This window comes from Ranitomeya variabilis, chromosome 7 (assembly GCF_051348905.1).
Source record: "Ranitomeya variabilis isolate aRanVar5 chromosome 7, aRanVar5.hap1, whole genome shotgun sequence".
NCBI lineage: Eukaryota > Metazoa > Chordata > Amphibia > Anura > Dendrobatidae > Ranitomeya > Ranitomeya variabilis.
In genome coordinates, this window is record NC_135238.1 from 214,594,789 (window position 1) to 214,620,855 (window position 26,067).

A 26,067-nucleotide genomic window follows, 5' to 3' on the forward strand; every position below is an offset into this window, starting at 1 on the left:
CAACTAACTATCCCACTGAGTTATTAAAACTCAGCAGAATTATGAATACAGCTCCAAAGTATAATCACGCAAGATAAGTAAAACAAAGTGTTCACAAAGTTACTCAACTTTGTTTCACAGTTGTTATCTAGACATAAGCTTTACATAGAATACTATGGTTGACATTCCCTTTATTACATTTTTGTCTTTGCTTCCAGTGTCTCCAAGTTTACAAATAAAAAAACAAGTCTGTCTGCTCCAAAATCTAATTTCTGACATCGTCTGTGAGCTTTGTCTGGAGAACAGCTGACACATGTCCATTCTGTTTGTTTTTTTTCCTTACTGCTGCAATATTTCTCAAAGTAAACCCGACATGTAGAGTGAAATGTGCACGATTTAGTCACTGATGCCTTACGGCACTATGGTAATATTTGTCTACTTGACGTAATCATCCAAGTGCATGTATCCAGCCAAAAGCTGTTTCATATGCCAATAATAAAGTGACAGCGATATCCCTTACCAAAGGAGGTCCATAAATCCCTCAAATAAAGAAGCAAGTGTTAACCTCACACATATACTCATTATTACATAATACACAAAAATATTATTATTATTTAGAACATTATTTAACTCCTTTGTGCTTAAAGTAAACTGATACATTTTCTAACAACTTATTTTAAAGATAATTGTTTTATTGTCACTAATAAGAGCTCAGAATTTAATTTTTCAAATGCCGCTTAGTATATTAAAGGGATTGTCCCATCTGGGTCATTTATGGAATATAGATAGATAGATAGATAGATAGATAGATAGATAGATAGATAGATAGATAGATAGATAGATAGATAGATAGATAGATAAAGCTGGGCATGTTTCCTTTACATACATAATCTAATGAGCATTCGCATCCAAACCACCTGTCTAATATTGTTCTTCCTGTGCCCCTACGAGACCTGTGAAGGCTTATGTGCTACTTTTTATGAAGATGCTATCAGTAGAATCTTTAAAAAGGATCTTTTATCAAATTTTTCAAGTTGAACTGGTGCTTTTTTAAGTGCTTTTTTCGGCTGCACTCCAACTGGAAGCACATGTAAACTTTGGTCATGATGACATCATCACAGATCCTTCTGCACCTCTAGTTGGTGCCTGCTTATGATTGGTCAGCGTCATACAAGAGGAAGAAGTACACACCCCTCATTGAAAACTATCTAACAACACCCATCTGGACTTACCTAAAGTTAATTCATTAGGGGCCAAATCTTTAATTCCTAATGTCTCAACAATAGAGAGGTAAAATTGAAAACAAATACAAACATTTTGTTCCGCTCTGCAGCCACTGTGGCATGGTGTGTCCAGTCCAGTATGAAAAATTTGGTGGAAGGTCCATTTTTAAAGGCGATCTGCTTTAAGAACTTACAGTATAAACGCTTTACATTATGGAATAGATCTCTTAGACCTGATGAGGTTGGTGTACCTACTTTGTAAATCTAAGTCAGGCCGTCTGAATAATCCGGATATCAAAATGAGCATGTTGTGAGTCCAGCTGGAGCTCGACTCCTAGAACGCTTAATATAATATTAGGTGAGAATACATTAGTAAAGAATCATACAGCCATTCTGACATGGGTTTTGAAAATAAGTGCACCAGCAACATCAGGTCTAAGAGATCTTTTAAATAAATCATGCAGTTTTCAGTGTTAAATTTGATAATAGATCTGCTTCCAGACCTTTCAGTTGAGAGATGGGGCCTCTATGGGTCGAGCAATGTATCCACAGTTTGCAATTGCACGGTTGCGAAACATAGGTTGACATTGAGCGTGATGTCATAATTACAACTTACAACATGGTCGTTAAGGAAGTAATTAGGCAGGCACAGATCTATTCAGAGTGTGAGGTGCCCTTTAAGATACATTTTGTACAAAACATCGGTCATTCCAAATGAGAAGTCCTTGAGATGATACTTTGTGATCGCACCTTTAATTCTCACATCTGTTATGTGCCGTTTCGGGTTTTTAACTAAACATCTGTGTAAACATCATTTGTAATGCAGGCAATATTAGATAATTCTGCAAGATAAACATATTTTCCTCTGTAGAATTCCTCGGCTGTAACAATCATCCGCCCCCAAAGTTGACTTCTTTAATTTCCTTTAAACTTTATGAAAATGTTAAATAAAATGTCCTAGATTTAGGAGAGAGATAATTCCCAGTGTTAGCACAGCGTGTATCGCATCCAGGTACAGAACATTTAGGTTGCATGCACAGCCAGTTCTCACAATAGTGAGGCATTTTAGAACTTCAAAACCGCACATTAAGGATGTACTTAAAGTCACAAGAATGAATCCTGACACTGTTCTTACCCGGTTTCCCCATGACAACACTTCTTGGCATTTGATCTGGAAGCTCAGATTTGACAAAGGCATAATAGGAAGCTTCGATAAGATTACGTTTCATACGCCAGTCTAGGAATGCATTTAATAGATCTCTTAGACCTGGTGGTGTGTACTTACTTTGTAAATCCCTGTCAGAATAGATATTAATATAAGCATTTATGAGTCTAGCTGAAGCTGGACTTACAAACAGTTCAGTTTACATTTTAGGCAGGAATATGTTAGTAAATGATTATACAGCCATTCTGACATGATTTTTCAAAGTAAATACACCAGCCTCATCAGTCTAATTAATGTATACACTTTTTTACTGTCAAATCTGGTAATAGATCTGCTTTATGTCATGGATTCAAACAATGCAGGCGTGGTACAGAAATTGATACATTTGTTGGGTTTATGGTTGCCCCACACTCTCCAGTTATGGGTGCTTTCATGCTGCGTTCTACACCACATTCAGTGGTCCCATGGGGACTTACATCCGAACCCCTTCCATAACAGGATATAGGCATATGCGCCAATGGGGCCATTGACTATCATGGTGCAGACGGACTCACAGTGCGCTCTGTTGTGCATCATTTTCGGGCATTTAAACCTACTGGATGTGGACACCCAGACAAGTTGACACCATTACAGTCTATAGCCCATCAAGACAATATTTGATAAATTCCTTGCAAAATCAACTAACTCCCCTTTATTGTACCCTTCATATTATCTGGCAAAAAATTGGTGCCATATTGGATTATTGCTTTTCCGCTAGGGCAACCAATCGATAAAACATTGAGTATATTGTCTATGGTCAACTGGTGGCGTTTGATCCTATGGAACTACCGTATTTCTCCGTCATATCTCTGCTCAATATTCCGATATGTTTTGAAAAACAAAGCAAATAAAGTAAAGCAAGAGATACAGGTCCTAGTAAGAATTGCACAGATTTTAAGAATATAAATAAGCAAAAAATCCAAAACAATTAGAAGAAAAGAAATGTTTTGAAAAATGCCGTGATGCCTTTTAGATGCAGATCTTGTATTTTGCTCCAACATTCTGTGCTCATTTATTTTTGTAATAAATCTTTATAGTGGTTGGAGCTCCTGTCCAGATATAGAATTAGGTGATAACATTTTACATACAGTTTGTAGATGAAGCTGACTGATAAAGCAGTAGGCAGTAAGCTTAAAAGATACCTCTCCTAGTGGCTGCAGGCAGTCAGCAATTTTATTGTTTAAAGGGGTAGCCCGAAACTAATATTGATTTTCATCCTAAGCGTCTATTTATTTTAATAATACAGCTGGTGAAATAAATAGTGAACATGTCACCAATTGTATAAGTAAATATGTTTTTAAAGGTGTAATTGACATGAAAATCTCACCAGATGTCGGTAACAAACCATCCAATCCACACAGACAAAGAAATCAAACCATAGATATCCATAAATTATATGTGCTATTTAGAAATGACACAGGGAAAAAGTATTGATCACAGTTTCTGAAATGTATTTAATACTTCATACAAAAGCCTTTTTTGTTGATGAAGGCTTAAGATACCTCCTGTATGGAGAAACTAGTTGCAGGCATTGCTCAGGTGTAATTTGTCCCCATTCTTCCACACAAACACTTTACATCCTGAAGGTTCGGTGGGCGCCTTCTATGAACTCTGAACTTTAGTTCCTTCCATAGATTTTCTATTGGCTACATGTCAGTGATTGGCTTGGCCATTCTATCAGCTTTATTTTCTAGCTCTGAAACCAACTGAGCGTTTCCTTGGCTGTGTGTTTGGGATCATTTTCTTGCTGAAATGTTCACCCTCGTTTCATCTTTATCATCCTTGTAGATGGCAGCAGATTTTTATCAAGATTGACTCAGTACATTTGTATATTCACCCTTCCTTCGATTATGTGAGGTTTGCCAGTGCCGTATACTGAAAAACAGCCCTGCACCATGATGTTCCCACCTTCAAACTTCACTTTTAGTATTGTGTTTTTGGGGTGATATGCAAAACTTTTTGGCCTCCAAACATGGTGTGTATTATGGGACCCTTTGGCTATGTGCACACGTCAGGTTTTCTGGCAGAAATTTTCCTGACAAAAACCGGACATTTCTGCCAGAAATCCGCATGCGTTTTTCAGTGTTTTTACCGCGATTTTACCGCGTTTTTATGCGGTTTTTTTGCGTTTTTTTTCCCAATGCATAGAATAGCAGGAAAAACGCGGAAAAAACGCAAAAATAATGAACATGCTGCTTTTTTTACCGCGATGCATTTTTTCGCGGAAAAAAACGCACCATGTGCACAAAACATGCAGAATGCATTCTAAATGATAGGATGCATAATGTATGCGTTTTTAATGAGTTTTTATAGCGTTTTTATCGCGAAAAAACGCAAAAAAAACCGCGAAAAAACCTGAACGTGTGCAAGAGTTCATTTCTGGTCTCACCTGACCAGACAATATTCTCCCAGTATTTCACAGGCTTTTCTATATGTAATTGAGTAAACTTTAAACACACTGGATCATGTTTTTTGTTCAGCAATGGAGTCTTGTATGGTGAGCGTGCATGCAGGCCATGGAGGTTGAGTGCATTACTTATTGTTTTCTTTGAAACGATTGTACCTGCTAATTCCAGGTCTTTCTGTAGCTCTCCTCAGGTGGTCCTTTGCTCTAGGACAACTCTTCTGATAATTTTTTTTTCACTCCTCTATCTGAAATCTTGTAGGGAGCACCTGGTCGTGGCCGGTTTATGGTGAAATGCTGTTCCTTCCGCTTCCAGATAATGGCCCCAAAAAGGCCCATAGAACCTTTAGTAGCTTAGAAATTCTTCGGTAGCAATGCTATCAGTCTGTTTTGCAACTATAAGGTTGCAAAGGTCTTGAGACAGCTCACTGGTTTTACCCATCATGAGATGTTTCGTGAGTGGCATCTTGGATTAATGAGACACCTTTTTATAGGCTATCAATTGAACCAGCTGATATTCTTTTTCACTAAGTGGCAGGATTGCTTTCTAATTACTGATACATTTCAGCTGGAATCATGACTTTCCATGACTTTTTGCAACCCTCTTTCTTCATGTGTTCAATACTTTTTCCCTGTATCATTTCTCATTATTACGCATAGCTAAATTTATGGACATCTATGGTTGTTATCGATAATCTGGTGAGAATTTCATTTCAATAGCACCTATAGAAATATATTTACTTAGAAAATTATTGACGTTTTCAATACTTATTTCACCCGCTGTATAATAGTTTTTCCGATATGGTTTAATTCACAAGTCCCTATCCTTCCCTCTCTAATCTAACTTCTTTACTTTTTTTACCTATCTACATTTTGATGACCCTTTGTTTGAGAATCCCCAGTGCACGCTGAGATACTTAAAAAACAAATAATCAGGTGCCAGAGGCTGCGGTCACTGCCACATCCTCTGTCCCCACCCTGAATCTAACCATCATTAATGCCATTCATTTCAGTGACAGTGCGCTCCCTCGCAAGCCGGCAACAGAGCTTACTGACAGTGCACATTGTAAGGAGATTACCAGGAAAAACAGAGACCATCCCTGCCCCAGTTGACATTGGTTTTGGGGACAGTGCTGGACTCTGCTCACTGGGTAATCTACTTGCAATGACAGTGCTCTCTTTTGCTGTCTTATCACTTCTAATTAGAGCAAGCGAGGGAACGCACTGTCACTGTGCACTGAGAAGAATATTACAGTGACACTTTATTTATGCAGTGATATGAAGCTCTGTTTTAAGATACAAGTATATGCTTATGGATCCAGAAGCAGAGAATTTATCCAATATATAGTTTATAGTTGATAAATAATTATGGCCTGAATACCTCTTTAATCATACAGAGGGTGTATAAAGTTTTTGTGGTTGTAGGTTATACACTTGACTTAGCATTCATTACATTTTAACTCAACACATCATCATACCTTTAACAATGAAGGTTCTGTTACGGTGGAAATTACCAGCTAAAGGGAATATGTCTTCAGACAATTACGGTACATATTGTCTAAAGCAAGATTTATTGCTAAATGCTTTTTTTAATTTTGATTTTTTTTTCCACTTCTCTATCTTTTATTAAAAAGACAATGACCACTAGTTTTTGGCTCCTACTTCTTGTTCAGCACATGGACATTAGCAACAATAGACTGACTCGGTACTCACAGAATTATATTGAACTGTTTAATTTGTATTATTTTATCAAAGTTAAATTCATTGTGAAGGGAGAGGGAGCAAGTGAGCTGTGTCATCGCTCATTGCGAATGGTGGATCCTGTGTTATTTACTGTATAAAGAGGTGTTTTCAGTCATTGCACAGGAGGAGGGGGTGAGCTGTGACATCACCTATTGTGAATGGTGCATCCTGTGTTATCTACTGTATATAGAGGTGTTATCAGTCATTATACAGGAGGGGAGGTGAGCTGTGACATCACCTATGGTGAATGGTGGATCCTTTGTTATCTACTGTATATAGGGGTGTTATCAGTCATTGTACAGGAGGAGGAGGTGAGCTGTGACATCACCTATGGTGAATGGTGGATCCTTTGTTATCTACTGTATATAGGGGTGCTATCAGTCATTGTACAGGAGGAGGAGGTGAGCTGTGACATTACCTATTGTGAATGGTGGATCCTGTGTTATCTGCTGTATATAGAGACGTTATCAGTCATTGTACAGGAGGAGGAGAAGGTGAGCTGTGACATCACCTATTGTGAATGGTGGATTCTGTGTTATCTATTGTATATAGATATGTTATCAGTCATTGTACAGGAGGGGGAGGTGAGCTGTGACATCATCTATTGTGTATGGTGGATCTTGTGTTATTTACTGTATATAGAGGTGTTATCAGTCATTGTACAGGAGGTGAGCTGTGACATCACCTATTGTGAATGGTGGATCTTGTGCTATTTACTGTATATAGAGGTGTTATCACTCATTGTACAGGAGGAGGAGAAGGTGAGCTGTGACATCGCCTATTGTGAATGGTGGATCCTGTGCTATCTACTGTGTATAGAGGTATAGAGGTGATATCAGTCATTGTACAGGAGGAGGAGGTGAGCTGTGACATCACCTATTGTGAATGGTGGATCCTGTGTTATCTACTGTATATAGAGGTGTTATCAGTCATTGTACAGGAGGAGGAGTTGAGCTGTGATATCACCTATTGTGAATGGTGGATCCTGTGTTATCTACTGTATATAGAGGTGTTATCAGTCATTGTACAGGAGGAGGAGGTGAGCTGTGACATCACCTATTGTGAATGGTGGATCCTGTGTTATCTACTGTATATAGAGGTGTTATCAGTCATTGTACAGGAGGAGGAGGTGAGCTGTGACATCACCTATTGTGAATGGTGGATCCTGTGTTATCTACTGTATATAGAAGAGTTATCAGTCATTGTACAGGAGGAGGAGGTGAGCTGTGACATCACCTATTGTGAATGGTGGATCCTGTGTTATCTACTGTATATAGAGGTGTCATCAGTCATTGTACAGGAGGAGGAGGTGAGCTGTGACATCACCTATTGTTAATGGTGGATCTTGTGTTATTTACTGTATATAGAGGTGATATCAGTCATTGTACAGGAGGAGGTGAGCTGTGATATTGCCTACTGTACATGGTGGATCCTGTATTATCTACTGTACGTATATAGAGGTGATATCAGTCATTGTACAGGAGGAGGAGGTGAGCTGTGACATCACCTATTGTAAATGGTGGATCCTGTATTATCTACTGTATATAGAGGTGCTACCTTTCTTTTTAGTCCTGCCTGTGAAGATAATGAGACTGCAGAAAATTCTGTACAAAACAGGAAGTGTGAGTTTTAGTACAACCCCTGGCAAAAATTATGGAATCACCAGCCTTGGAGGATGTTCATTCAGTTGTTTAATTTTGTAGAAAAAAAGCAGATCACAGACATGGCACAAAACTAAAGTCATTTCAAATGGCAGCTTTCTGACTTTAAGAAACACTAAAATAAATCAAGAACAAAAAATGTGGTAGTCAGTAATGGTTACTTTTTGACCAACCATAGGGGAAAAATTATGGAATCCCTCAATTCTGAGGAAAAAATTATGCAATCACCCTGTAAATTTTCATACCCAAAAAAAACACCTGCATCAAATTAGATCTGCTCGTTAGTCTGCATCTAAAAAGGAGTGATCACACCTTGGAGAGCTGTTGCACCAAGTGGATGGACATGAATCATGGCTCCAACACGAGAGATGTCAATTGAAACAAAGGAGAGGATTATCAAACTCTTAAAAGAGGGTAAATCATCATGCAATGTTTCAAACGATGTTGGTTGTTCACAGTCAGCTGTGTCTAAAATCTGGACCAAATACAAACAACATGGGAAGGTTGTTAAAGGCAAACATACTGGTAGACCAAGGAAGATGTCAAAGTGTCAAGACCAGAAACTTAAAGCAATATGTCTCCAAAACAGGAAATACACAACAAAACAAATGAGGAACGAATGGGTGGAAACTGGAGTCAAAGTCTGTGACCGAACTGTAAGAAACCGCCTAAAGGAAATGGGATTTACATACAGAAAAGCTCAATGAAAGCCATCATTAACACCTTAACAGAAAAAAAACAAGGTTACAATGGGCTAAGGAAAAGCAATCGTGGACTGTGGATGACTGGATGAAAGTCATATTCAGTGATGAATCGCGAATCTGCATTGGGCAAGGTGATGATGCTGGAACTTTTGTTTGGTGCCGTTCCAATGAGATTTATAAAGATGACTGCCTGAAGAGAACATGCAAATTTCCACAGTCATTGATGATATGGGGCTGGATGTCAGGTAAAGGCACTGGGGAGATGGCTGTCATTACATCTTCAATAAATGCACAAGTTTATGTTGATATTTTGGACACTTTTCTTATTCCATCAATTGAAAGGATGTTTGGGGATGATGAAATCATTTTTCAAAACGATAATGCATCCTGCCATAGAGCAAAAACTGTACAAACATTCCTTGAAAAAGGACAAATAAGGTAAATGTCATGGCTGCAAATAGTCCGGATCTCAATCCAATTGAAAATCTTTGGTGGAAGTTGAAGAAAATGGTCCATGACAAGGCTCCAACCTGCAAAGCTGATCTGGCAACAGCAATCAGAGGAAGTTGGAGCCAGATTGATGAAGAGTCCTGTGTGACACTCATTAAGTCCATGCCTCAGAGCCTGCAAGCTGCTATAAAAGCCAGAGGTGGTGCAACAAAATACTAGTGCTGTTTTGGAGTGTTTTTTAGTTTGTTTGTTTTTCACGATTCCATAATTTTTCCCCTATGCTTGGTTAAAAAAGTAACCATTACTGACTACCACATTTTTTGTTCATGATTTCTTTTAGTGTTTCTTAAAGCCAGAAAGTTGCCATTTGAAATGACTTTAGTTTTGTGCCATGTCTGTGATCTGCTTTTTTTCTACAAAATTAAACAACTGAATGAACATCCTCCAAGGCCGGTGACTCCATAATTTTTGCCAGGGGTTGTATAAGACCTAGTGGCCAGTGTCAGAATGTTTCTCTTTTTTAATAAGTCGATTTATGAATTAAAGGGTCCATGAATATGCATGTTCTCAAAGCTAATCAGAAGTTAATGAATTTATAGAGAACACCACCCAAAATTGTTTTCTAGACAGGCAGTCATCTCAAGACAGTGGTCCCCTTTTCTACTAACCTCATAGTTGGTATAAATTACAGTATGGAAAAATATTCCTCCAGGCAAGGTTGTTTTTATGAAAAAAAAATTGTCCCATTGAACAAGCAAAGACATTCCTTCCACTTGCAGCATCCAAATAATACTTCCATGAAGAGCTCAAATAATACAGGCATAGAGTCCTCATATAATTCTGCAATTCAGTCTGATTAATACAAAAAAACACTACTAATTATTATCGAGTGATTTTAGTTTGGTCATTGGGAGACCCCCAAAAACAGATGTGTCCTTAGGATGTTGAATGGACATCGAACACTGGCCCACTGTATGTTCTCATGCAGGTTCTGACATTATGGGCAGTAGTGATACTTTTACAGAATGGCTTCCTTATGTGTCCAGAGTTGTTATGTAGTAGACGGCTCTTCATTGTTAACGATAGAAAACATCCCAACCTGCTTCTTCTTGTGATATTATGTGGTGGCATACAGTATATCATTGCTCTTTTCTCACAGGGATTATCTAATATTGTGCAGGGTTTTTTAAGAGCTGGAACAAGAACTCATTTGCTTGCTCCCTATGGCACCAAAACCGCAATCATATACAGTGTATTACAATTCTTTATAATATGTATTGAATGAATGAATCAATAAATGCACAGTGCAATCCATAGTGCATATGTCGGAGTACTCTGCATCTATTCATTAGGATTCCTCCACTACAGGATCTGTACAGGAAGCATCAGCACCCATCACTGTGCACAGTGTCTCCTCTCCCTCCCTGCTGCAAAATGTATCCTCTCTCTCACTGCTGCACAGTGCCTCCTGTCCTGTCCTGCTGCAGTGTCTCCCCTTCCTCCATGCTGCACAGTCTTCTCCCCCTCTCTACTGCACAGTGTCTCCTCTCCCTCTCTGCTGCACAGTGTCTCCTCTCCCTGCTGCTCAGAGTCTCTTCCCCCTCCCTGCTGCACAGTGTCTCTTCCCCCTCCCTGCTGCACAGTGTCTCTTCCCCCTCCCTGCTGCACAGTGTCTCTTCCCCCTCCCTGCTGCACAGTGTCTCCTCCCCCTCCCTGCTGCACAGTGTCTCCTCCCCCTCTCTGCCACACAGTCTCATCTCCCTCCCTGCTGCACAGTGTCTCCTCCCCCTCCGTGCTGCACAGTGTCTCCTCCCCCTCCCTGCTGCACGGTGTCTCTTCCCCCTCCCTGCTGCACAGTGTCTCTTCCCCCTCCCTGCTGCACAGTGTCTCTTCCCCCTCCCTGCTGCACAGTGTCTCCTCCCCCTCCCTGCTGCACAGTGTCTCCTCCCCCTCTCTGCCACACAGTCTCCTCCCCCTCCCTGCTGCACAGTGTCTCCTCCCCCTCCGTGCTGCAGTGTCTCCTCCCCCTCCCTGCTGCACAGTGTCTCCTCCCCCTCTCTGCCACACAGTCTCATCTCCCTCCCTGCTGCACAGTGTCTCCTCCCCCTCCGTGCTGCACAGTGTCTCCTCCCCCTCCCTGCTGCACGGTGTCTCCTCCCCCTCCCTGCTGCACAGTGTCTCCTCTCCCTCCTTGCTTCACAGTCTCCTTTTCCTCCCTGCTGCACAGTGTCTCCTCTCCCTGCTGCTCAGAGTCTCCTCTCCTTCCTTACTGCACAGTCTCTCCTCTCCCTCCCTGCTGCAAAATGTATCCTCTTTCTCACTGCTGCACAGTGCCTCCTCTCCCATCCTGCTGCAGTGTCTCCCCTTCATCCATGCTGCACAGTCTCCTCCCCCTCTCTGCTGCAGTGTCTCCTTTCCCTGCTGCTCAGAGTCTCCTCTCCCTCCTTGCAAACACCCCCTAAACCATCCAGGAGGTCCCCCACAATTGGAGATAGTAGTGCTTCAGGGGTACATAGGCCCTATTTCTAAAATCAAAATAAAGGTGGATAAGTTCTGTAATGGCACACACTGCGCATAACAATATAGCAAAATAGCATTAACATGTAGCACATATTGTAATGTCTAGTCAATGCTGACTAGTGCGCAAACATTCAGTTCAAATGAACTTTAGTGTAAGGGCTCCTATATACAGGTGCTTCTCACAAAATTAGAATATCATCAAAAAGTTAATTTATTTCAGTTATTCAATACAAAAAGTGAAACTCATATATAGAGTCATTACAAACAGAGTGATCTATTCTATTTCTAGTGTTTAATTCTGTTAATGTTGATGATTATTGCTTACAGCCAATGAAAACCCAAAATTCATTATCTCAGTAAATTAGAATAATTAACAAAAACACCTGCAAAGGCTTCCTAAGCATTTATAAAGGTCTCTTTGTCTGTTTCAGTAGGCTCCAGGGTTAGGGCTAGGGATACAGATAGCATTAACCCCTTAATCCCATATGACGTACTATACCGTCGAGGTGGGGTGGGCCTTAATTCCCGGTGACGGTATAGTATGTCATACGCGATCGGCCGCGCTCACGGGGGGAGCGCGGCCGATCGCGGCCGGGTGTCGGCTGCATATCGCAGCTGACATCCGGCACTATGTGCCAGGAGCGGTCACGGACCGCCCCCGGCACATTAACCCCCGGCACACCGCGATCAAACATGATTGCGGTGTACCGGCGGTACAGGGAAGCATCGCGCAGGGAGGGGGCTCCCTGCGGGCTTCCCTGAGACGATCGGTACAAGGTGATGTACTCACCTCGTACCGAACGTCTTCTCCCTGCAGGCCCCGGATCCAAAATGGCCGAGGGGCTGTATCCGGGTCCTGCAGGGAGCACTTCCGGGTCGGAGCAGGCTGCAGATGAAAGCTGCAGCCTGCTCCGATGAAAGTATGATCGCAGATCTGATAGAGTGCTGGGCACACTATCAGATCTGCGATCTGTGTAAAAAAGTAAAAAAAAAAATTTCCACATGTGTAAAAAAAAAAAAATAATAATTCCTAAATAAATAATAATAAAAAAAAAATATTATTCCCATAAATACATTTCTTTATCTAAAAAAAACAAACAAAAACAATAAAAGTACACATATTTAGTATCGCCGCGTCCGTAACGACCCAACCTATAAAACTGGCCCACTAGTTAACCCCTTCAGTAAACACCGTAAGAAAAAAAAAAAACGAGGCAAAAAACAACGCTTTATTACCATACCGCCGAACAAAAAGTGGAATAACACGCGATCAAAAAGACGGATATAAATAACCATGTTACCGCTGAAAACGTCATCTTGTCCCGCAAAAAACGAGCCGCCATACAGCATCATCAGCAAAAAAATAAAAAAGTTATAGTCCTCAGAATAAAGCGATGCCAAAATAATTATTTTTTCTATAAAATAGTTTTTATCGTATAAAAGCGTCAAAACATAAAAAAATGATATAAATGAGGTATCGCTGTAATCGTACTGACCCGACGAATAAAACTGCTTTATCAATTTTACCAAGCGCAGAACGGTATAAACGCCTCTCCCAAAAGAAATTCATGAATAGCTGGTTTTTGGTTATTCTGCCTCACAAAAATCGGAATAAAAAGTGATAAAAAATGGTCACGTGTCCGAAAATGTTACCAATAAAAACGTCAACTCGTCCCGCAAAAAACAAGACCTCACATGACTCTGTGGACCAAAATGTGGAAAAATTATAGGTCTCAAAATGTGGAGACGCAAAAACTTTTTTGCTATAAAAAGCGTCTTTTAGTCTGGTTTCACACTTGCGTTTTTATCTGCATGCGTTTTTTAAAAAAACCGCATGTGTGAAAAAATGCATGTAAACGCGGTAAAACGCATGCGTTTTTATAGAAAAACACAAGAAAACAAGGAAAAAACAAAAAACCCTAACCCTACCCCTAACCCTACCCCTAACCTGAAATACGTGGCACTGAAATACGTGGCACTGAAATATACGTTTATATACGTATATACGTATATAAGTGCCACGATATTTCAGTGGCCACGTATATAAATAAGTGCCACGTATTTAAGTGCCACGTATTTAAGTGCCACGTATTTAAGTGCCACGTATTTAAGTGCCACGTATTTACGTGCCACGTATTTGCGTGCCACGTATTTTTCAGTGCCTGAAATACGTGGCACTGAAATACGTGGCACTGAAATATCGTGGCACTGAAATATCGTGGCACTGAAGTATTTACGTGCCACGTATTTTTCAGTGCCTGAAATACGTGGCACTGAAATACGTGGCACTGAAATACGTGGCACTGAAATATTGTGGCACTTAAATACGTGGCACTTAAATACGTGGCACTTAAATACGTGGCACTTAAATACGTGGCACTTAAATACGTGGCACTTATATACGTGGCACTTATATACGTGGCACTTATATACGTGGCACTTATGACTGTCAGAAAATGTTCAGTAAACGGTTAGGGGTAGGGTTTCAGGTAGAATTGGGGAGTTTCCACTGTTCAGGCACATCAGGGGCTCTCCAAACGCGACATGGCGTCCAATCTCAATTCCAGCCAATTCTGCGTTGAAAAAGTAAAACAGTGCTCCTTCCCTTCCGAGCTCTCCCGTGCGTCCAAAAAGGGGTTTACCCCAACATATGGGGTATCAGCGTACTAGGGACAAATTGAACAACAACTTCTGGGGTCCAAGTTCTCTTGTTATCCTTGGGAAAATAAAAATTTGGGGGGCTAAAAATCATTTTTGTGGGAAAAAAAATATGTTTTATTTTCACGGCTCTGCGTTGTAAACTGTAGTGAAACACTTGGGGGTTCAAAGTTCTCACAACACATCTAGATAAGTTCCTTGGGAGGTCTAGTTTCCAATATGGGGTCACTTGTGGGGGGTTTGTACTGTTTGGGTACATCAGGGGCTCTGCAAATGCAACGTGACGCCTGCAGACCAATCCATTTAAGGCTGCATTCCAAATGGCGCTCCTTCCCTTCCGAGCTCTGTCATGCGCCCAAACAGTGGTTCCCCCCCACATAGGGGGTATCAGCGTACTCAGGACAAATTGGACAACAACTTTTAGGGTCCAATTTATCCTGATACCCTTGTGAAAATACAAAACTGGGGGCTAAAAAATCATTTTTGTGAAAAAGAAAAATAATTTTTATTTTCACGGCTCTGCGTTATAAACTGTAGTGAAACACTTGGGGGTTCAAAGTTCTCATAACACATCTAGATAAGTTCCTTGGGGGGTCTAGTTTCCAATATGGGGTCACTTGTGGGGGGTTTGTACTGTTTGGGTACATCAGGGGCTCTGCAAATGCAACGTGACGCCTGCAGACCAATCCATTTAAGTCTGAATTCCAAATGGCGCTCCTTCCCTTCCGAGCTCTGTCATGCGCCCAAACAGTGGTTCCCCCCCACATAGGGGGTATCAGCGTACTCAGGACAAATTGGACAACAACTTTTAGGGTCCAATTTATCCTGATACCCTTGTGAAAATACAAAACTGGGGGCTAAATTTCATTTTTGTGAAAAAAAAAAAAAAATTATTTTCATGGCTCTGCGTTATAAACTGTAGTTGGGGGTTCAAAGTTCTCACAACACATCTAGATAAGTTCCTTGGGGGGTCTAGTTTCCAATATGGGGTCACTTGTGGGGGGTTTGTACTGTTTGGGTACATCAGGGGCTCTGCAAATGCAACGTGACGCCTGCAGACCAATCCATTTAAGTCTGCATTCCAAATGGCGCTCCTTCCCTTCCGAGCTCTGTCATGCGCCCAAACAGTGGTCCCTCCCCACAAATGGGGTATCAGCGTACTCCAGACAAATTGGACAACAACTTTTGGGGTCCAATTTATCCTGATACCCTTGTGAAAATACAAAACTGGGGGCTAAAAAATCATTTTTGTGAAAAAAAAAAATAATTTTTATTTTCACGGCTCTGCGTTATAAACTGTAGTGAAACACTTGGGGGTTCAAAGCTCTCAAAACACATCTAGATAAGTTCCTTAGGGGGTCTACTTTCCAAAATGGTGTCACTTGTGGGGGGGTTTAATGTTTAGGCACATCAGGGGCTCTCCAAACGCAACATGGCATCCCATCTTAATTCCAGTCAATTTTGCATTGAAAAGTAAAATAGCGCTTCTTCCCTTCTGAGCTCTGCTATGCGCCCAAACAATGGTTTACACCCACATATGGGGTATCGTCGTACTCAGGACAAATTGCACAACAACTTTTGTGGTCTAATTTCTTCTCTTACCCTTGGGGAAATAAAAAAATGGGGGTGAAAAGATCATTTTTGTGAAAAAATATGATTTTTTATTTTTACGGCTCTGCATTATAAACTTCTGTGAAGCACTTGTTGGGTCAAAGTGCTCAACACACATCTAGATAAGTTCCTTAAGGGGTCTACTTTCCAAAATGGTGTCACTCGTGGGGGGTTTCAATGTTTAGGCACATTAGGGGCTCTCCAAACGCAACATGGCGTCCCATCTCAATTCCAGTCAATTTTGCATTGAAAAGTCAAATGGCGCTCCTTCCCTTCTGAGCTCTGCCCTGCGCCCAAACAATGGTTTACACCCACATATGGGGTATCAGTGTACTCAGGACAAATTGCACAACAATTTTTGGGGTCCAATTTCTTCTCTTACCCTTGGGAAAATAAAAAATTGGGGGTGAAAAGATCATTTTTGTGAAAAAATATGATTTTTTATTTTTACGGCTCTGCATTATAAACTTCTGTAAAGCACTTGTTGGGTCAAAGTGCTCACCACACATCTAGATAAGTTCCTTAGGGGGTCTACTTTCCAAAATGGTGTCACTTGTTAGGGGTTTCAATGTTTAGGCACATCAAGGGCTCTCTAAATGCAACATGGCGTCCCATCTCAATTCCAGTCAATTTTGCATTGAAAAGTCAAATGGCGCTCCTTCCCTTCCGAGCTCTGCCCTGCGCCCAAACAATGGTTTACACCCACATATAGGGTATCAGCGTACTCAGGACAAATTGCACAACAATTTTTGGGGTCCAATTTCTTCTCTCACCCTTGGGAAAATAAAAAATTGGGGGTGAAAAGATAATTTTTGTGAAAAAATATGATTTTTTACTTTTACGGCTCTGCATTATAAACTTCTGTAAAGCACTTGTTGGGTCAAAGTGCTCACCACACATCTAGATAAGTTCCTTAGGGGGTCTACTTTCCAAAATGGTGTCACTTGTGGGGGGTTTCAATGTTTAGGCACATCAGGGGCTCTCCAAATGCAACATGGCGTCCCATCTCAATTCCAGTCAATTTTGCATTGAAAAGTCAAATGGCGCTCCTTTGCTTCCAAGCTCTGCCATGCGCCCAAACTGTGGTTTACCCCCACATATGGGGTATCAGCGTACTCAGGACAAATTGTACAACAACTTTTGGGGTCTATTTTCTCCTGTTACCCTTGGTAAAATAAAACAAATTGGAGCTGAAATAAATTTTGTGTGAAAAAAAGTTAAATGTTCATTTTTATTTAAACATTCCAAAAATTCCTGTGAAACACCTGAAGGGTTAATAAACTTCTTGAAAGTGGTTTTGAGTACCTTGAGGGGTGCAGTTTTTAGAATGGTGTCACACTTGGGTATTTTCTATCATATAGACCCGTCAAAATGACTTCAAATGAGATGTGGTCCCTAAAAAAAAATGGTGTTGTAAAAATGAGAAATTGCTGGTCAACTTTTAACCCTTATAACTCCGTCACAAAAAAAAATTTTGGTTCCAAAATTGTGCTGATGTAAAGTAGACATGTGGGAAATGTTATTTATTAAGTATTTTGTGTGACATATGTCTGTGATTTAAGGGCATAAAAATTCAAAGTTGGAAAATTGCGAAATTTTCAAAATTTTCGCCAAATATTCGTTTTTTTCACAAATAAACGCAAGTTATATCGAAGAAATTTTACCACTAACATGAAGTACAATATGTCACGAGAAAACAATGTCAGAATCGCCAAGATCCGTTGAAGCGTTCCAGAGTTATAACCTCATAAAGGGACAGTGGTCAGAATTGTAAAAATTGGCCCGGTCATTAACGTGCAAACCACCCTCGGGGCTTAAGGGGTTAAAATATTAAAATAATTCTATTAAAAAAGCAAAAAAATAAATCTAAAAATAATATAACCATGTATAACTTGTGGATCAAAGAGGCAAACTATAATTACATCAGTATTTTCCAAAAATTCAATATATGTGTTTGGGGGATAAGTCTTCAATACTTGACTGGTGGGAGGGGTACAATGAGTGCTTCTTATAGGGCAGCTCTTTGTTTTGGCTCATAGCTGGTAGTGCCAAGCTGAGACCCCTCTGTATGGTTTAGACAATCTCTTATAGGGCATATTGACATAGAACGCAGGGGCATATCAAATTCTATTGGTGCCACATGATAATCCATACAATGCCGATCCAGATTGCAACCATGAGCCTCTTGTCTAAAATGCACCTGGTTTGATTAGAGACTCAGTTTGTTGCTCTGTCCTTACTCCATGCTTTTCACTGCAGCTCAGATTTTTCAGATTAGCTGCTCAGTATAATTCCATAATAACATCATAGGGGAAAAGTGTTAATTTCCATTAGAAAATGTACATGCCAGAGACTCATTTGAGACTCAGGTTGTTGCTCTCCTGGATTTTCAGATTGTTTTGTCTGTCCCTACTTCAGGCTTTATGCAGCTTTTATCTTTCTTATTGGAATTAATTAGAATTTTATCATGGGCTAAAAAGAAAAAGTGATGATTACCATTAACATATGTACTTCCAAATGTTACTTGCTCTCAGATTACATCTCTCTCCCGGTGCCATGCTTTACACTTTATTTGCTAACAGTATATTTGCAAAAACAAAATAACTAAACCAAATGATCCACATCTTAGAGAAAGAACGTAGAGATAAAAAAATGTTATGAAATAATCTGTAATGTTCCTTATTTTCTCGCACTGTGCGGTAGAGGTGACTTTCTAGCAAGGTTTCGCTCAGTGAAAGGTAACTGAATCTCATCCCATATGCTCAGGAAAACCATTAGCCTTTCATCTTTATATCATTGCGATCAGTCTAAAAGGTTTCACAACGTGACAGTCTGTTTCATCTCAGATAGTTTACTGTTTATCAGCTGCCAAAAATGGACGGTCATCTCAAGTGAGAACGCACTTGTCTAAACGGGTTCATCGAAGTTACGTCTCGTTTCTTTCTCCCATCTGTCGTACGGAATAGACATCAGAATGGAGAAAAACGTTCTGAGGGTTGACAGAAGGTATAAAATAATAGGGTAAAATGAAGGAAATCAGGGAGAGTGATGCCGTAAAACTGGAAGATGGACTGTAAAAGAGTTCAAATAATAAATTAAGCTAAAAAGAATCCGTCAGCAGACTTTTATGTAATCTGAAGACAGCATGCTGTAGGGGTTAAAACACAAATTTCAGGGATGTCTCACTTATCAAGCTCTGTGGTTTTGCTTACTTACAATGATTCTTTTAGCACCAGGAGGTTATCACTGCTGGACACAGCAGCACCTGCATGCTAGTCCAACACGCCCCTCCTGTGATGAGCAGCTCACTTTTTATGGACAATGTATATACAGAGCCTGGTGTGGGCGGGGCTAGCTTCCTCAGCTCTGCTGTACTTCTAAATCTAAAAACTCTGATTGTGTCAGAATGGCTGCATCCAATAAACTAAGTGATACATTGTTGGAATCAGCATCTCTTTGCCTACATCATGCTGCTCTTGGACTAGATTGCAAAAAACCTGCTGACAGATTCCCTTTAAAGGATTTGTCCAGGATTACTGTTGCTTCTTTTCAAAAACAGCACCACACCTGCCTACGGTTTGTGTCTGGTATTGCAGCTTAGCTCCATTTACTTCAATAGATAGTTCCAAAACCACACACACACCTTAGATAGCTGGGGTGATGTTTTGTAAAGAAAGCTGCCATTTTTTTTCCGGTTCTGAACAACCCCTTTAAGTGAATACTTTGTGAAACAGCAAGTAATGAGGAGAAGTGGGGATACTCAGGAGCATAACCACCGTGGTCGCAGAGGGCAACTGCAACCTCTCCTGTGTAGGTTGGGACCCGTGAGCGTGAGTGATCCGCCGACGCCAGTAGAAACTTCAACTGGATGTGCATCCTCAGATGCACATCCAGTTGAAGTGTATTGTGGCACGCAGACCCATTGGGTTTGTGCGAGGCAATACATGCTGCCAGCCAACCCGAGGCCAGAAGCTGACGTCGGCATGCACGTGACTGGAGGCGCATAGCAGTGATGTCATGCACTCCCGTTGCTTGCACGCTGAAGTTAGCTGCATATTTCAGAAGAAGATGCCGAGTAAAGGTGAATATAACTGTTTTTTTTTTTTCTATGCATTAAAGAACAGCGGCAGAATGCGAGAACAACGTATACCAGGATGTGGAATATATACCAGGATGATGCCCAGGATAAGGGACACATATACCAGGATAAGGTACATGCATTTCTTCTCCAGATCTTTCAGGTTTTGGGGCTGTCGCTGGGCAACATTGAGTTTCATCTCCCTCCAAAGATTTTCTATTGAGTTCAGGTCTGGAGACTGGGCAGGCCACTCCTAGTCCTTGAAATGCTTCTTAAGGAGCCACTCCTTCGTTGCCCTATCTGTGTGTTTCAAGTCATTGTCATGCTGGAAGACCCAGCCATGACCCATCTAATTACCGAGGGAAGGAGGTTGTTGGTCAAAATCTCGCGATACATGACTCCATCCATCCTCCCTTCAATACGGTGCAGTCGTCCTGTCCCCTTTGCAGAAAAGCACCCCCAAAGTATGATGTCTCACGGTTGTGACATTGTTCTTGGGGTTGTACTCATCCTTCTTCCTCCAAACACGGTGAGTTGAGTTGATACCAAAAAGTTCTATTTTGGTCTCATGTGACCACATGACCTTCTCCCGTGCCTCCTCTGCATCATCCAGATGGTCATTGGTGAACTTCAAACGGGCCTGGACAAGTGATGGGGTGAGCAGGGGACCTCGCATGCCCTGCAGGATTTTAATCCATAAAGGCATAGATTTAGGGGGCTCTTGGGAAAGCCCATGAAAGACACCAAGAAAAAAGATCACTTCCTCCCACGATATTAACACACTCTTTCCATCTGCAACCATTCTCACAATCTGCTTGGATACAGCGTGCCGCTTTAAAAATGACGCAAACAGAAGTAAAGGAGGCGAAGAATGATAACAAAAAGGGGAAAATATGATTCTAAATACACACAATATAGATGTGCTCTATAGTCACTATCCTCATTCACACATCAGTATCTGATTACTATTAGTATTCCAAAACCCGGAGTGTCTCCAAAACACTGAACAGATGTCAAACTTTCAATTATAGTTTTTATCTGTAAATTCCACTCCTAGTTTTCGCATATAAATATTCATGAAAAATACTGACCAAACACTGACGTGTGAACGAGGCCTTACATATAGAGATACTACTGAGAAAAACATGGCTGGCTGACTCTAAATAAGATTAAAGGCCGCTGTCAGATATGTTTAGGCCCCAAAGAACTAAAATATTCTTTAAGAGAGGAATATCAAAGCAACACCTCAAAAAGGATTTGTTACCAGATTTCACAATATAATACAAACTGCAAACATTTGTTAACTTGATATCTTAGAGCTGATGGAGCTGGGGTACTTACTTTGAAAATCCACATCAGAATGGATGGGTAATTCACATGTTAAAATTAATATTTTATGAATCCAGCTATAAAAGGATTTTACAGCTATCCTTCTGTGATTTCGCAAAGTAAACACACCTGGTCATCAGGTCTAATAGATCTATTTATTATCGGAAACGGTTTATACTTTGAAATATGGGGACAAAGCTGCTTTGAAGAGGTCAAAAGTGTTCAATTTTTGCTCCTATTTTATTCCTACTGCTCTCCTGAGATTTTTTTTCTAAATCCGCTGTATGGTTCCAGACATAGGATTATTTATTTAGTGCTAAGTTTAATGGTCTTTGAAAGAGGGTGTGGCTTGCAGAGTTACTTATGCAGAATAGTCTAAAGACACGCCCCAGAGGATCCTGTGAGCCATCGACACGCCCCAGAGGATCCTGTGAGCCATCACTCCTTGATAAAGGTCATAAAAATTATCGCTAATTAAAAAATGAGTAACATAAAAGTAAGAAGTGGCCACTTTTGACCTGGTGACAGGTCCCCTTTAAGGCTTATGCATTTACACATAAATGAAATAAAGGGCACCATGTTGGGAACCACGTTTGCCCACCACTACTCATCAAATCAAACAAATCATTTTATCAGTAAAATTTCATATTTCGTGGATAGCGGCCACATGACAGTCCACAGATAAATTTATGCCCCTTGGTTATCAGGGTCCTGATAGCAGTAACCCTTGTCCTGCCCCGATAATGCCACTGTCAATATAATATTGAAATGGAAAACGGGAAGGATAAAAGCACAAAAGGGTCTTATCCTAATAATAAGTGGGAAAAATGTTTTCCATCGTGCTCACCTGGTCGGCTTGTGTATCCACAACCACTGAAAAGGCTTAGGCTGCTGCAGACCCACGGTATTGGAATTGCGAGAGACTGGAAACAAATGGGTTAAAACTGTGCTGCTATAGGAAAGATGAGGAGGAGTCAAGAACCCAAGATTGCAGTTTATTGGTCAATGCACTTCAAAGTTTCAATCTTCTTCATCAGGACAAACCACGAGGCTTTGCTTTGTCCTGATGAATGAGTTTGAAACTTCGAAACGCGTCGCTCAATAAACCGTAATCTTCGGTTCCTGTTTCCTCATCATCTTTTCTATAGCAGCACAGTTGTAACCCATTTGTTTCCAGTCTCTTGTGATATAATATTGAAAGCCACTATTTCCGCAATACTCACCTAAGTCACTGTAGTTGCAGGGACGCTTTGATGTTAAGAATTTTTGTTTGCTTTATTACTTCGCATTTGCAACTGTTTTTACATAAAGGCAGCTGCTTAGTATGGATGGAGTTAAAAGGGCAATAGCCCCATGCGCCAATGTCTATGGGGTACAACATTTTGAACCCCACTGTTAAATTAATGATGCCAGCAAGCTCCTCTTCTTTTTGGAGTAGCTGCCCAGAGCTGCTTATGCGGAGTGCAGCAGTCGAGATGAGTTTGCATTAGCTGCTGCACTCTGTATAAGAATTTACCAAGATGACAGATGATGAGCAGCTAATGAAGACAGGATTAAATCTTGTTCACTGCTGTCTTCAGAGCTTCTTTTACTTTTTTACACTTTATCCCAGCTAGGGTTAGGCTTGCGGCTAGAGTTAGGCCCAAGGATTGGGTTAGACCTAGGGCTAGGGAATTGGTTAGAGTTTGAGATAAGGTTAGGGTTAGGGTTAACCTAAGGATAAATTGGATAGGGTTAGGGCTAATGGTAGGGTTGGAGATAGGATATAAATAAAAAAGTGGATAAAAAAATATAATATAATAAGAAAAAATGGGGCAAAGAGCAAAGTATAATTAATTTAATAGGTTCAATAATGGCCTCAGGGAGAGCTAACGGTTCACAACTTACTTTCCTTGCTCCAGGCGCTGGCAACCAGCATAAAGGAAAACCAAGGTCTCTATTATCATACAACTCATTTGCCTGAATATAAGGAAGATTTGCCAAGGCATGCAGATACTTAGACTTTCAGTAATTTTCACACATCAAATAGAAAGTAGGAACAGCGCTTCACGAGTTGGTGAATATCATATCTCCTTTATTCGTCCTTTTATTTGATGTTTGGACGTTTTCTTTGACGTGAGCTTCTATTATGGGTAAAAGTTAACCCTGTGATGCCATGAGGTGCTGCAGATCATCATTTATTTGTTTCAGTCATTTTCAGTCCCTGTGTATTCAGGCAGTGTACAGAGATGCAGATCCTATTAACAATGGGCATGATGCCATCTGCAGTATAGGACGGCATCTACACTTGGCACATCCACAAAATGAAAGAAAACAGTAAAAAATTCCAGTAATCTTCTTTGGCGTATTTGCTTATAAACATCATATTCTTCGCGGCTCATGCACCATAAAGCCATCTCGCCCAGAATTAAAATGATCTGCATCACATGTTTGGCTTATTAAATCTGGCACGCACAGAAGCAATCATAATAGATTCATGTGCATTGCCGCTCAGGGCTTGATATAGTAAAAATAAATAATAATAATAATATCCTTCAACATCTTGGGGTAGACTTTAATGCGATCTTCACTTTTAACCCTTAGTCTTCATCTGAGCGCTTAAGAAACTATGTTTGCAGAAAACAAAAATCCGCATTCCTACCCGGATTGAAAAGTGTAGGAACAAAGTTTTGACTGTGCTGATTGAAATGCGAGCTGCAGTCTCAAGACCGTGCCAAGGGGCAGGTTGACGAAGCACATGTAGACTTTAGGACCGTGAGAATGTCTTTTTACCTGGCGGGGCGTCCACACCTTCTTTAGGTAGTGTACCTGGATTCCTTATAAGGAAAACAAGGAAGTGGATCCGTCCAAGTTGAAAGGTGTTCGTACCTGTTCGGAAACTTTAATTCTTTGCAAACTTCCATTCTTAGTTCACTCAACCTGTTTCCTTGAGCACTTGTATGTTCTGATACAAGGAATGTATGTAATGTTATCTAGGAACCAGTTTATGCTTCGAGAATTTTTTTTTGCAACATAAGACCATTGACATTTTTTTTTCTTTTCTTTTTTTTTTCCATATCTTTATCCAGCCCGAAGTAAAAGCGAATGGGGATTGAATTGATTTGGCTCTTAGCTTTAATTCTGCATGGAAAGACTTACGTACAAGGTAAGATTGGGGTTAAGTATTAAGGCAATATGCTGGAGATTTATAGGAACAATGTAGCAGAGCTGAAGTGTGATGCGTTTTCTATCTTCTTACATAGGCCACTAAGTTGGAAGAGTTAAAGGACAAATTCAGCACTGCTACATCTGCTCAATATTACATCTATCTTGATGTTTCATTATCCAACACTGCTACATCTGCTCAATATTACATCTATCTTGATGATTGTTTACAAATATGATGGTCTATGAATCAGTGGGTAAAACCGCCTCTGTTCTGTATAATTGGGGTTCAGGATGTCACAGAAAGTGGACCATGCAATGAAACTGCACATGTAAACTTTCATTTTGTTGTCACTGATTTTCAGCATTATGTAATTATTAATGCGGGATGTCTTAGAAAACTACTGTTTAACAAATTTGGGTGAGATAATACCCAGGGGCTCAAGTTCAAGATGTTGTAACCTGTAAAAAATACAGTAAGAGTAAACGATGATCATATTTTGCTGTAAGGGATTACATGCGGTCACAGAGCTGGCAATGAAAGCGAGAAAACATATATACATACACTTGTGTTAATATGAGGATGAAATTCAAACCCCTGGTAAATTGTCAGTGTTATATATATATATATATATATATATATATATATATATATATATATATATATATATATATATATATATATGTATATATTGTGTGCCACAATAATAGTGCCGCTTACTGCCCAAATAGGAGTGCTAAACAGTCCCCAAGTATCAGAACCAAGCAAGATGCCTAGTACTAATAAATAATACTGCAATACAGTCACCACAACATGTAAACGGTGCTCACACAATACTTCCATGGGCTAACGAAGTATCGGTACGATACAGTGCCTAAATAATGGATCTACAAAGTGGTCATATAACTGTACCATACTGTAAGTAATTAATAGTGCCATATACTAATTAATAGTGCCCTAATTATAGAGTCATAAATTGGTCATATACTAGTGCCGTACAGTGATTATATATTGCCATACAGAGATTAAATGATAGTGCTCAAATAATAGAACCTTAAATTGGTCAAATACCAGTTCCAAACAGTGATCAAATAATAGTGCCATAGACTGATTAAATAATAGTACCCAAACAATAGAGTCATAAACTGGTCATACACCAGTGCCATAAAGTTTTTCAATCGTAGTGCCAAAAAATTGGTCGTATACTAATGCCATATAGTGATTAACGGGAATCTGTCAGAATGTTGTTGCTAGGTAATCTGACAGCAGCATGATGTAGGGACAGAGACCCTGATTCCAGCAATATATCACTTAGTTTACTGGGTACAGCAGTTATGATAGAATCACAGCTTTCTCCG

At 40.3% G+C, this 26,067-nt stretch overlaps 1 protein-coding gene across 5 annotated transcripts in view; it reads left to right on the forward strand.

Annotated features, from left to right (window-relative positions):
* ITGB6 (integrin subunit beta 6) overlaps positions 1 to 26,067 on the forward strand; it is a 120,452-nt gene that overhangs the window by 35,456 nt on the left and 58,929 nt on the right. For 2 of the 5 annotated variants that reach the window (XM_077272855.1, XM_077272859.1), the window contains exons 1-2: positions 24,371 to 24,522; positions 24,633 to 24,709. In XM_077272855.1, the coding sequence (XP_077128970.1) occupies positions 24,649 to 24,709 (61 nt within the window). In that variant the 5' untranslated portion in view covers positions 24,371 to 24,522; positions 24,633 to 24,648. Of the gene's footprint in view, positions 1 to 24,370; positions 24,710 to 26,067 lie in introns of those variants that run through there. The other 3 variants (XM_077272856.1, XM_077272858.1, XM_077272857.1) reach the window with 2 other exon arrangements.